The 14,033-nt window shown below is 42.8% G+C and overlaps 1 protein-coding gene across 4 annotated transcripts in view; it reads left to right on the top strand.

The window, feature by feature from the left end:
- LUZP2 (leucine zipper protein 2) overlaps positions 1–3,805 on the top strand; it is a 458,345-nt gene extending 454,540 nt beyond the window's left edge. For all 4 annotated transcript variants that reach the window (XM_065592548.1, XM_065592549.1, XM_005300314.5 and 1 more), the window contains 2 exons: positions 2,072–2,152; positions 3,415–3,805. In XM_065592548.1, the coding sequence (XP_065448620.1) occupies positions 2,072–2,152; positions 3,415–3,519 (186 nt within the window). In that variant the 3' untranslated portion in view covers positions 3,520–3,805. The remainder of the gene's footprint in view (positions 1–2,071; positions 2,153–3,414) is intronic.
- Positions 3,806–14,033: the final 10,228 nt, after the last annotated feature.

Below are 14,033 nucleotides of genomic sequence, written 5' to 3'. Positions count from 1 at the left end.
AGTACCAGATGCTACAGAGAAAGGAGCAAGAAACCTGCTACTGGACAAATATGGAATATCATGCCCATAGGGGAAATTTCTTCCTATCCCCAGAACCACATCAGTTAATGGCTGGCTTGTGAGATGAAGCATAAAGGATTGGTCCCTTATAAAAAACAATTATTAATCCTAACCATGCCCCCATTACTTGTCTTTGCTCTAAACCATTCCTTTCTTTTCAGTTAATCTTTCCCAATTTAAAAGCTTTTCCATGTCTCTACTAACTTTTGTCACCCATCTCTGGATCCTTTCTATTTCTGTTGTATCTTTTCTGAGACAAATGACCAGAATATTTCAGCTTTTAGGTGACAGTACACCATCAATTTTTAAAATGGTCTAATAATTATTTAGTGTTATTTTCTACTATTTTCTTTACACAACCTAATATTTAATTCGTTAGTTGTTGTTTGTTTTTATGCCCCTTTAGTAAATTTCATTTGTCATCATGCTTCCCATTCACCTAGCTTTGTTAGGTCTTTCTCAAGGTTTTCCCTAGACATGACTAACCTGAACTTTACCTCTCAGTCTATGGCTACGTTGTTTCCTTTTAGTAAGAAAGTATTTAAGAAATTCAAATAAATGATATCAACCAATGCTGTTTTATTCACTATTCTATTGACATGCTGTCAAGGCTGGATCCCCACTTTGAACTTTAGGGTACAAATGTAGGGGCCTGCATGAAAACTTCTAAGCTTAACTACCAGCTTAGCTCTGGTTCGGCTGCCACCATTTCAAGGGATTCCCTTCGTGGGAAAGCTTGAAAAACCTTCACCAAATCCCTGGTGAAAACAAATCCAAACCCCTTGGATCTTAAAACAAGGAGAAATTAACCATTCCCCCTCCTTCCTCCCACCAACTCCTGGTGAATCAGGTCCAACCCCCCTGGGATCTACAACAGGGAGAAATTAACCATCCCCCTCCTTCCTCTCACCAACTCCTGGTGAATCAAGATCCAAACTCCTTGGATCTTAAAACAAGGAAAAATCAATCAGGTTCTTAAAAAGAAGACTTTTAATGAAAGAAAAAGGTAAAAATCATCTCTGTAAAATCAGTATGGAAATTAACCTTACAGGGTAATCAAACTTAAAGAGCTCAGAGGACTCCCCTCTAGTCTCAGGTTCAAAGTACAGCAAACAAAGATAAACACTCTAGTAAAAGGTACATTTACAAGTTGAGAAAAACAAAGGAAAACTAACACGCCTTGCCTGGCTATTTACTTACAAGTTTGAAATAGGAGAGACTTGCTTAGAAAGATGTGGAGAACCTGGATTGATGTCTGGTCCCTCTCAGTCCCGAGAACGAACACACTCCCAAACAAAGAACACAAACAAAAGCCTTCCCCCCCCAAGATTTGAAAGTATCTTGTCCCCTTATTGGTCCTTTAGGTCAGATGCCAGCCAGGTTACCTGAGCTTCTTAACCCTTTACAGGGAAAAGGATTTTGGAGTCTCTGGCCAGGAGGGGTTTTATAGTACTGTACACAGGACAGCTATTACCCTTCCCTTTATAGTTATGACACATGCTCAAAGGATTTTAATCACAAAGGCACAGCTTTCCTTTCCAGAAACTTTGCTGATTTGTCCCTCTCACCTCATGTTCATCTAAAGAGCTCAATGTAATGCACTTTCTGTACTTAGAGAGACAGATGCCCTGCTCCCACGCAATCTGTTGATCGTTTCCATTGCCGTACTGATGACACAGGGATGGCCCAGTGGTTTAGGTAATGGAATGGAAATCGAGAAGTCCTGAATCTTAATTCCAGTTTTTACTCCAACTTCCTCTGTGGCATTCATCAAGCTACTTAAATTCTCTGCCACAATTTCCTCATCTGTAATATGGGAATTGTAATTACTTACCTACCTGCCCCACGGGGCTGTTGTGAGGATAAACTGGATAATATTAGTAAAGAGCTTTGAACATAAAAAGGGTTACATAAGTGTCAATCCCATCTACTGAAGGAAAGAAGAAAATCACTGATTTTTTCCCCCCAAAATTTTGTAACGGTGATATGGTTTCAATGATTGTATTTGCAGGTTGGCAAGACTTGTTTGGGGAAGCGCAATAATTCAACATCTCCTCACCTCAAGATGGCAGAAACAGATCCTAGCTTTCAGGTACTTCTGTCTTCATGTAATTGAGCCCTTTTATAAAAGTGTCTTTATCAAATGCAAAATTCCTTGAACTGTATCTGCTTATTCTAAGTCAGTGATTTCTAGGTAGTTCCTAATTAATCACAATGGAGACTTCTTCTCCACTTGATTGAAGTTGGTGGTATAAGATGTTAGGACCTGTTAGAAACAGTTCTGTTAGGAAAGTTCTGTTAGGAATTATTTCAATACTTAAAGAACTTGACTGCTCTAATAATCAGCTAGGCCATTCTTATAAACTCAGGGTTTCTTTTTTGCGGGGAGGAGGAAGAACAATTTCCAAACCTTGGGTATAACTATGATTTAGTGAAACTGTGCTTAATTAAGCATGTTACACAAAGAAAAATTTCAGCAGATCGTATCATAGGACCCCTTCACCTGTAGGTCCAATAAAAATATAATTACATAGATATTCTGTAGCAGAAATGGGAAGTGCTGTACCTCTGGGCAGCTCAGTAGTTTTGCTCCATTCTAATACTCCAGCCATTTTTTGTACCACTGATTGACCAGCTGTTTTTCCCCCCTCTGCCACTTAGGGGGTGGGGGGAGCACCAATTTTTTTTTCACCCGAGTCAGCAAAGTGGCTAGGACTCTTCTGGCAGAGACCAGAATTCTGAACCAGACAATGAGAAAGCAGTTGAAGAATATTCTATTGTTTGAAATCTTCCTAGCAGTATCCTCAAATAATAAATCTATAAAAGGTGAACAATTGATTTCATACAATTGTTTCTACAATGAAAATTTTGGTATTTTGAGAAAGATGCTAGAGGTTTCATGGAATGTAGATTAATTCTATAGAGAGAGACACACACACATTATACATATATGTATACATATACATATAATGTATCTGTGCACTCAGCAGACATACTATAGTTATTTTGAAAGCAGTACAAAGACTAACAAAAATAACTACAGCTGTGTGCACATTATTCTTATGGCACTATAAGCATTCAGTGTTGATTCTTTGTATTCCAATGTAATATGATGACCGCAGATTGTTGGCTTGATTCTCCTCTCACTTACGCAAGTGTAAATTCACTGACTTCAGTTCAGTAACTCTTGATTTAAATCAGGATTGATTTAAAATGAGATCAAAATCAAGGCCTCTGTTTCTTGATGAGAAAGATGACCCTTTTTATTTAACATCCCACTATTCAGCTCTGTAACATTAAATAATATTATAATACTTACATTGATTCTGTTTTCCCCTTTGTGTTGGTTAACAGAAGTTGCACAGCCCTCCATGGATTAAACCTGAAGCTAAAAAATCAGCAGAGACAAATGAGAAGAAGCATGAAGAGTCAGATAAAACAGAAGAAAAAGCACTGTAAACATTACCAAGCTATGTTAACAATGTCCTTCATTTGCTATTGTCTTCATATTGTTTTTAGTCCAGAAGCATGATAATGTATCAAGTTTCTAAAGCATGCAACTTTTTTCACTATTTTATGAATGTAAATTAGTCTAGTTTCTGAAATAGACCAATTAGTACCTCTCAGCAATAATCCAATAGAAATGGATGTTTGAAGATATGCTTTGTAATACAGTCCAGTTTTTTGAAATATTATTCTGCCCTGATCAGTAACTTGCTTATTATAAATCAGTCTGTTTTGTAAAGAACTGCCATTCAGAAGTTTTCTTTTCTTAGCCTGTTCTGTGTCATAGCTATCTTTACTGTATACTGGGAGGCTGAAGTCAAAACGGGGATAAAAGCCTGCTAACATAAAATAATAATAATAATTACATAGTTAGAGTGCAATGCTACTCAAAAGAGTGACTATGAAAATGGCACAATAGGATTCTATATTTATCACCTTTCAATGCCTTCCATCTCAAGTCTACTCAGTTAACAGGTAAAAGGATGTTTGTTTGTTTTTCTAACTGCAACCATTACAAACTCAACTGAACCTCAAGTTGTTTTCTTTGTGGCTTATGCAGCACCAACATAAACATTCTTCAGTTGAAACCAAGTTAACAATTCTACTGATGATGCACAAGCCAGAATGGAATCCATCTCCATCTCCCATAGCTGTGTTGGCCCTGTTGCCCTAACAGGGGTGAAAAAGAGTAAAAACGTACTTTGTCACCATAATTGGCAAAACACTGAGAAAGTGGATTTGATGAGTGCTTGCAGTGGGATGTGCTACCTCTATAGTTCTTAAGAATCTCTTAGCTGTGCACAGAGTGCACTTTCTGTATCAGCTCTGCAGAATAGGGAGTAGAACCAGCAGGGAATTAATATCTGGAGAATTGATTCAGCTGAGGTTAATTTAAGCTACAGGGCCCAGCTGCTAGTTCTAAAAGAAGAAGAAAAGGTGAATCTGAGGATGGGGAAGTGCAAATTCTTCTTTGAGTATTTGTTCGAGTGGATCCCAAGTAGGTGTGAATGTGTCTCATGATTAGCAGTGTCTATTGGGCCTTGCTTGTGCAATGCACATCCTCATGCTCCCACCATGGCAACAACACAAAAACCCTTTGATCAAATTTAATTCCTCTTATTAGTTTCCTTATCCCTTTCCATTTAAATGATGAAAACAAACAAAACTCTCCTTTTGTTTTCTTACTACCCTGGTTCCTTGTCCTCACATAATGGTGAACTCAAAGGCTTGGGGCTTTAAGTCTTGTCCATTTTGCAATTACCTAATCCTGCTCACCAACGTCCAGAGCTGCTGTCTAGTCTGTCTCGGAGACTGGCTTACTCTGAACAAGTGCTCTATGTGCAATTTGTTCTCAGCATGGATCTGGAAATCCAAAGATGCCCACTTCAAGCTTCACCTTTTGGGAAAATCCATGAGAGTTACATCAAACCCAGAAGAAAAAGAGATCAACCTCCAATTCTCAACAGATAATGGGAAAGTTTTCCTGTGCAAGTATCCCTAACAGCCAGCACACAAGGAGAGTGGTACCGAAAAGAAATCAATGTTGAGTAAAAGCTTGGAATTGAAGTCACCCCTGCCACTTACAGCCTTGGTGGCAAAGACCTTACCACCTCCTCACAGAGGCAAGGAAGTCCAGAATAGAGATAGACATGACTCCAGGCACTGCTCTGTGTCCTCCCATAAGGAGAGGTCAAAATACCAGCCCTCCAAGGAGACCACTAAGCACTCACTATCATAGTGGCTAAAGATCAGCATAAAAATACGCAAGCCCAGCACCAACATTGACACTGTCCACTCCAGTCCTTATATTGGCACCAACAACAGAATCACTCATGGTATCTACTAGCAGAGGAACTACTATCCTCTGTGGCAATGTCTTTGGTACCGAGATCTTCATCAGCACCAGTGCATGCTTCCACCACCAATATCATTTATCAGCACCACCCCTGGACTAATCTATTCATCATCCTTATTAGCAGGGCATACCTTCTCACCAACATCAAGTAGGGAATCTTGGGAGTAGACCAGAGATGACTCCTTCAGGGTCTCAGTGTTTGGAAATGGACTGTCCATCCCCAACCAAACCAGTCATACCAATATGTATACAAGTGGGGGAAAGGGAATATAGGATCTCGAATCATAGAATATTAGGGTTGGAAGAGACCTCAGGAGGTCATCTAGTCCAATCCCCGGCTCAAAGCAGGACCAACACCAACTAAATCGTCCCAGCTAAGGCTTTGTCAAGCCAGGACTTAAAAACTTCTAAGGATGGAGATTCCACCACCTCCCTAGGTAACCCATTCCAATGCTTCACCACCCTACTACTGAAAAAGTTTTTCCTAATATCCAACCTAGACCTCCCCCACTGCAACTTGAGACTATTACTCCTTGTTCTGTCATCTGCCACCACTGAGAACAGCCTACCTCCATCCTCCTTGGAACTCCTTTCAGGTAGTTCAAGGCTGCTATCAAATCCCCCCTCACTCTTCTCTTCTGCAAACTAAATAACCCCAGTTCCCTCAGCCTTTCCTCGTAAGTCATGTGCCCCACCCCCCTAATAATATCCGTTGCCCTCCGCTGGATGATCTTCAATTTGTCCACATCCCTTCTGTAGTGGGGGGACCAAAACTGGATGCAATACTCCAGGTGTGGCCTCACAAATGCCGAATAGAGGGGAATAATCACTTCCCTTGCTCCTACTAATACAGCCCAATATGCCATCGGCCTTCTTGGCAACGAGGGCACACTGCTGACTCATATCCAGCTTCTCGTCCACTGTAATCCCCAGGTCCTTTTCTGCAAAACTGCTGCTTAGACAGTCGCCTCATCAAAGACGGGGAAGCAGGCTATAGTTCCTCTCCCCCAATATACAGAGACAGGGGAGGTGATAGATCAAGACGAGCAGCAAAATCCCCCATGCTCCTATTGCCACAGTTTAAGCAGCCAAGCTATTTAGGAAACCTCTCCCGACTTCAGTATTGCCATCTCAGGTCAGCTGGAGATGGAGGCAGCTGCTTCTCCAAAGTAAGTAAGGTGGGGAGCAGGGATATAGGAGCTGGAAGGCGGGGAAGCAATCTCATACGCTGTGAGCTGCAGACAGCTGCTTCCCCGCCTTTGAGATGCTATATTTAGAGCCCTCCATGAATACAAAATTTGTATCCGCATCTGGGCTTTCATTCAGTTCCCATCAAGTCCACCTTGCAGTAATCTCTGCATGTCATCCACCTGATCAGTTCTCATTAGTCTTCATGCATTCCATGATATCAAAATTCTTGAAGAGGTTGTTGCATACTTACCCACTTTTCAGAGAGCGCTGCTTGCCTGGGATCTCAATGCTGTCCTTTCAAGCCATTTCATTTTGGAATGCTTCCTCCACCACGTTACAATCAAGACAGTCTTCTTACTTGCCATTTCATCAGCTAGCAGAGCTGAGACCTCATCCAATTTTTATCCCTAAAGTGGTTTCAGAATTCCATTTGAACCAGGCCATCTACTTACCTGTATTCTTTACTAAAGCCCATGCCACACTAGGGGAGAAGAATCTCCATGTTCTGCATGTTTCAGGAGTTTTATTATACTATGTTGATTAAAAAACCCCTTCAATCTGGCACGCCTCTTTTTGTGATCATCTCTGGTGCTTTGAATATTCAAGCTCTCTCCTCCCAGAGGATGTATAAAAGGATCCCACAGTGAATCTACTACCAGATGGATGAGGTGCCTCTCCCTCCAAATGTTAAATCTCACTCCACTAGAGAATAAGCTATATCCGCTGCCTACTCCAGGAGCATATCCATATTAGAAATCTGTAAGGTTACTATGCAGAGTAACTCCTTGGTGTCCATTAAGGATTACAGTCTTGACCTAGCTGCAAGGTCAGATGCCAAGTTTGAGAAGCAGTGTTACAATCGCTGTTCAATTAGGTCAGTCAGAACTCCTCAGTTCCATCTTCCAGATGGGACACTGCTTGCCAGTCATCTACAGAGAGATTCACCATGGATATGTACTCAAAATAAGAAAGAATGGTTACTTACCTTATAATAACTGTGGTTGTTTGAGATGTAATCAGTGTGGATCCCATGAACCACCTTCCAACCCTCCTTTTCAAAGTTCTCTATACCTGGGATTATGATTTAGCAAGGGAACTGAGGGATAATTGCAACCACTCTGCACTTTATGCCTTTGGATAGAGAAGCATAAAAACATGCAGACATGGCCCAGTAGACACTGCTATTTAAAAGATTCTGATCTCACACATGAGATACTTAGGGTCTGTCTACACAGCAATTTAACACCTATGGCTGGCCCATGCTACTGACTCAGGCTTATGGGCTCGAGCTAAGGGGCTGTTTAATAATGGTATAGATGTTCTGGCTTGGAGTGGGGTCCAGTCTCTAGGACCTTGAAAAGTGGAAGGATCACAGGTCTTGGACTGAAGTCTGAGCTGGCATGTCTACAGTGCAGTAAAACAGTTCCTTAGCCTAAGCCCCATGAGCTTGAGTCAGCTGGCACGGGCCAGCCACCAGTTGTTAATTGCAGTGTAGACATAGCCTTTTAGTGGGATCCATGCTGATAACATTTCTAGGAATTAGGGTTACCATAAGGTAAGTAACTGTTCTTTTCACTCAGAAGGGAGGATGGATGACCCTTCTCAGACCCTGAAAGGGGGAGAAAATTGTGTTTCAGGGTTTTTTTGCTTGTAGTCTACAGAGGGGTGAAATAATATTAGCTCTGGAAATGGAAAATGTTTTTCTGAAACCTGGTGAGGTGGAAGGACCTTGGATCCTGAGCTCCAGTCCAAGTAGGAACATACACTGCTATTTTTAGCCCCACGGCTTGATCCCTGTGAGCCCAAGTAAATTGACATGGGCTTTAAAATTTTGCACTGTGGGCTATTTTTTAAAGTGTAGACATACCCTTAAGCATCAAATGCAAAACCTGATTGCCTTTCTGATCTCCCCTAATACTTCTAATTGACTGGTTTGCCCAAGGGTCAAGGGGAGATAGTCAGCAGGGCCTTTCTCATTGGCCAGTCGAGATCTACCCTATATGCACACTCACCTGTAATAGGTGAAGTGATGTGTACCGTAACATTATGCTGCTACTTGGCATAAAAGTCACAGGGCACAAAGTCCAACCCTTCATTTTGAAAATAAAAGATAGTCTTAAAGGGAATAAATAGACCTGGATATATTCTCCCATTTATGTATTATCAGAAAGTCAGCAGTTAAAAGCAGGTTCTACTTTGAAAACAGCCCTTCCATATTTTGCTGCACATGTAGTGCAACAGGTAAAAGGGCAAAGCAGTATCTTGGATCACTGCACATTGTAACATCTCATGACTGTTTGTCTGCTAGATTGCACAATAGGATACAGTCCCAGATGCTTTTTTTTTTCTCCTTTCTGGAAAGAAGTTCATCCATGCCACATATATTGATTTTTATGTAAAGGTCATAACCAAGAAGTGCTCACTTATGCAAAATTGGAAACACACATTTTTGGATCAAAACAATGAACACTACAAAACAGAATGTTAAAATCCATGTTATTCCCTTCCTTAAAAGCTACAATGTTTGTGTTGAAATGGGTCATTTGTCTGCGATTAGGGCTCAGTAACTCATTTTGCTTGAGCGAACATACATATTTTACTAGATGTGATTTCCATTTTATTCATCAAAAAACATAAAAATAGCCCTTAGTGTTTCACTCCTTGAAAATTAAGATGCTCAATTCCAATTCATTGATGAATTTTCATATTGAATTTTTACTGTCTTTGCAGGGTAAATGGGACATGGGTAAGTGAAATGAAAACATACTTTATGACATAAATATTGTAGTGATACTGGACTAAATTTATCCTAATGAAAGCCCATCAAATACAATGGTTTTCCACTAGAGATTTGGCTGGCTCAATGTATTCATCAGGAATAAATTTTCTACCTCAACATGGATTTCTTCGAACGTTAGGGAAGAAAATTCAATATGGTGTAATCAAACTGTAGACTAGAGCAGTTTTCTGAAAAATATGACCTTTTCTGAAGTTTTCTTCATAGATACAAATATGAGTCTTAAATATTTTTCATTTTTTAGCATATACTGCATAGTATCTTTGCTATACTGTGTTGTATTTGCTGTAAATACAAAGTGTTAAATTATTCTCATTTGAATGTGTTGTAGAAACAGCAACAATATTTGCACATATTAAGTTTACTGTGTACCAAAAATAACTAGGAACATTCTGTATAGGACTTCAAACTGATTCCTATTGGAATATTTCTAACTGCACAATATTAGGCTCTGATTCTGCCTTTGTATACATGTGACAGGGTATACCAGCCCTTTTGAAGCCCCCTGTTGGAGGCCCCACAGTCTTACCACACCCTGCCCCCAGGAAGGAGCTGCAGAGATAAGTCCTCCAGGCCTGCCTAGTGAGTCTGCACAGAAGCAGCCAATCAGAGCCCAGCGGACTCAGATAAAAAGAGCTGCAGGGGCTAAGCAGGTCAGTTGCTGTCTGAGACCAGAAGGGTGAGGAAGGACTGCAAGACTCTGAAACTCTCCAGACAAATAGGCCTGCAGGAGACCCTGCTCAAGCAGGGAACAGACCGCGAGAACCAAGGATTGTAATCCTAAGGTAATGGGTGAAGGTGACAGGATTGAGTGGGAAGCAGCCCAGGGAATGCCACAGTAGCAACTATTAAGGGAGCCAACACATGGCTGCTGTTGACAGGGTCTCTAAGTTGGGACCCAGAGTAGTGAGTGGGCTCTGCCCCCCCAGTCAGTCAGTGAGGAAGTGGCCTGAGTCCTGAAAAGGGGACAAGACTCTTGGCTAAAAGCCTGAGAAAGGGGCTGGAATTTAAACAGGCCTGGGGTTGGGGCTGAAGACCCTGGTGAGGGCCAACCATATGTTGAACTTTTGGGGCTGTGAGAATCTGTGAAGATGAAGAGTCTACAGCAGGGATCAACAACCTTTGGCACGCGGCCCCCAGGATAAACACCCTGGTGGGCCAGGCCAGTTTGTTTACCTGGCCGATCGCGGCTCTCACTGGCTCCAGTTTGCTGTCCCAGGCCAATGGGGGCCGCAGGAAGCGGCGCGGGATGAGGGATGTGCTGGCCGCCGCTTCCTGACACCCCATTTGGCCTGGAGCAGTGAACCCCGGCCAGTGCGAGCCGTGATTGGCCGAACCTGTGGACGTGGCAGGTAAACAAACTGGCCTGGCCAGCCAGGGTGCTTACCCTGATGGACCGTGTGCCAAAGGTTGCCGATCCCTGGTCTCCAGGGAGAAAGCCCTGGTAGCAGTGTTCCATCACAAACTGGGGAAGTTTGTTAAAGTTAAAGTTAGCCCTGAAGGGACTGAGAACTGAGCCCAGAAAGCAGGCTGAAGAGTAAGCCAAAAGGAAGGGACGATCATTTGCTTGGATGTTTGTTTAGACTTTCAGATGGACTTCTGTTACCCAGGAAGGGGTTCATCCATTTTAGACTGTGACTTGACTAGAGGACTGAGCCACTGAAGACACACACCTAGTGAGGCTCACAATCTAGAGCTGGTTCCAGGAATAAAAAAGAAGATTGCAGCACTGCATCCACCTGACAGGAGGCATTCACAGAGGTGAGTGCACCCTGTCACAATATCTTTTATAAGTAAATGAAACTAGTTGTGTGTATAAAGCTAATCACACATGTAAGTATCCATTTCAACAAAACTATGCGACACATATTAGCTACATGTCCTGTAACTGAAAGTTTGTGCTTGGATTCCTGAAATTTTTGTTTCTAATACAGAAATACTAGGGACCCTGTCACAGGGTGATCTCCTGTGAGTCTCTCACCTTAGGTACAGACCATACTCAATCCAGGCCACCTTCACCACCACCGTGCTTTTATTATAATGTTCTAACAGGCCATTCGCTGAAGTACTATTTACATATTATCAAGTCCCAATGAGTTCCCCCTCTTACATCTGGAAACAAAGGGAGTAGCGCTAGCAATAGCAGCCAGCTCTATCTTCCTTTAGCCTTCTCACTGCATCCAGGGTTTCCTTTCCATCTATTCATTTGCTCCCAGCTGTTGGGAATTTCTCCCTCTAATTAGCCCTTCAGCTGTGGCCCTACTTCTTAATTGATCCTCTCTTTATGTCTCAGTTAACCAAGTTGGTGGGGATTTGAGTGACAGTTTACTGAGTCAACTCCTGACTTAGAACCCATGTCATAGACCAGTTTGGTTTCTTCATGAATAACCTAGTACTCAGTACCAGGGTTAAAGCCCCTGCCTTACTTTCAGCTGTAGATGCCTTGTCAGTGCTGTCTCCCCTCGGTGCAAACATGATGAGTGCATGCCAGAGTCCCTCTGGGAATGTGCGTCCTCTAATATCTGCAGACATGCCTGCAGTACATTGTGACAATGCATCTCCGACAGTCCACCAAAATTGTTGGAATGTTGCAACTCTTCACAGGTATGGTCATCAGGTTGCTGTCTTACGCGAAATGGACTGTCTTAGTATATCAATTGCAGGATTAACAAAAGCAAGACTGATAGATCACAGACATCACAAGGTGGAAGATTCTTACTTCTGTATTCTGGTGACCCCAACCATTTATATGGGGTAGCACTACCACTGCGAGGCAAGGCCAAGTCCTCCCTGACAACCTGGACACCCATGTCTCCCCGTTTACTTATTGCACGTCTAAAACATTGCCATGATTACCTCACTGTCATAGCAGTTTATGCGCCAACAGAGGAATCTGTTGATTCGGGCTAGGTCTACACTGGGGGGGGGTCGACCTAAGATACGCGACTTCAGCTACGTGAATAGCGTAGCTGAAGTTGTGTATTTTAGGTCGACTTACCTGGCTGTGAGGACGGCAGCGAGTCGACTGCTGCCGCTCCGCCGTCGACTCCACTTCCGCCTCTTGCCACAGTGGATTTCCGGAGTTGACGGCAGAGCGATCAGGGATCGATTTTATCGCGTCTTCACTAGACGCGATAAGTCGATCCCCAATAGATTGATTGCTACCTGCTGATCCGGCGGGTAACAAAGACGTGCCCTCAGTTAAAGATCATTTCTACGATCAGTTGGAATATCTAGTATGCACAGTCCCTCCATATGATAATCTCGTGATCCTGGGTGACCTAAATGCAGTTTACTGGCTCCCTGAGAACTGGGTTTGAACAGGTCATTGGTCATTATGGTTCAGGCACACCCAATGATAATTCTCACCCCTTGCTTACATTCTGAGCCTCCCAGAATCTTTCCATTCTTGGGTCATGGTTCAAACAGCAACGCATACACCAGATGTCATGGATCTCTCATGATGGTGTCACTCAGAAGGAGTAGGACCACATCATTACATGCAATAGGCATCTTCTCGCCCTCTGTAGAGTATATCATGATGAAGAATGCATGGCAAACACAGCTCACATCTAGTGGTCGCCCGTATGGTGTTGATGCTCCGCCGAGCAGGTAAGCCCTCTGCAATGACGAAGAAGTTTGACATCGACACACTCCGTGTTCCAGGTTTAGCCAACAGGTTTAGTATTGACATCAGCAACAGATTCTCGGCTCTAGCTAATCTGCCAGATGATGTGGAGGTTGCCTGGTCCCTGTTCACTTCTACCCTCAACCATCTGCTGAGCAGACGATTAGCTATAGGCATCCATGGCTATCAGAGGAGGCCTTCCAGATAATTAAATTGAAGGCTTCAGACTGCCAGCATGGTGATAAATGCACTTGTAATCAGCTGAAGCAAAAATTTAACACCCCGCAATCGTGAGGCATATTGTAACCAAGTGACAGATGATGTCGAATTTGACTTAACCAGGGGCAACTTGATGTCGAATCTTGCTTAACCAGGGGCAACTTGAAGCCAGCATTCCACATCATTCATAACCTCAACGGTCAAGAGGTAGTCACTACAAACGGCATTTTGAATGACAGCCAAGGCCATCCATGTAAATCGGATGATAACATTCTTTCACGATGGGTGGAACATGATCACAGTGTCCTGAACCATCCTCCAGCTGCCACTTGTTCAGAGCTGGATGATCTGGCAGTCACTGCAGTTCCAGATCCAGACATTTGTACTGATGCACCAACATTGGATGAATTGACGCATGCCATCTCTAAACTGAAAAATGGATGCACAGCCAGTGCTGATGGCATCCCCTCACAGCTGCTAAAATATGCTATTGATCCTGTAGCAGAATCACTTCTGGCCATCTCTAATCTGGTGTGGAGAACTGGAACCCTGCTAATCGCCTGGAAGGACGTTATTGTGATCTCACTCTCTAAGAGCAAGGGACCATGCAGTGAATGTAAGAGCTACAGGCCAATCACCTTGCTCGCCTTTCGAGGGAAGATGTTTGCGCATGTTTTGCTGGCATTCCTGGAGCCTTTGCTACATTGGAAGTGTCGTCCCCAATAGTCAGGCTTTCCGAGGAACAGGTCCTCTTTAGATGCCATTTTGGCCCTTTG

This window comes from Chrysemys picta, chromosome 4 (genome assembly GCF_011386835.1).
Source record: "Chrysemys picta bellii isolate R12L10 chromosome 4, ASM1138683v2, whole genome shotgun sequence".
NCBI lineage: Eukaryota > Metazoa > Chordata > Testudines > Emydidae > Chrysemys > Chrysemys picta.
This window is presented reverse-complemented; position numbering and strand designations above follow the sequence as displayed.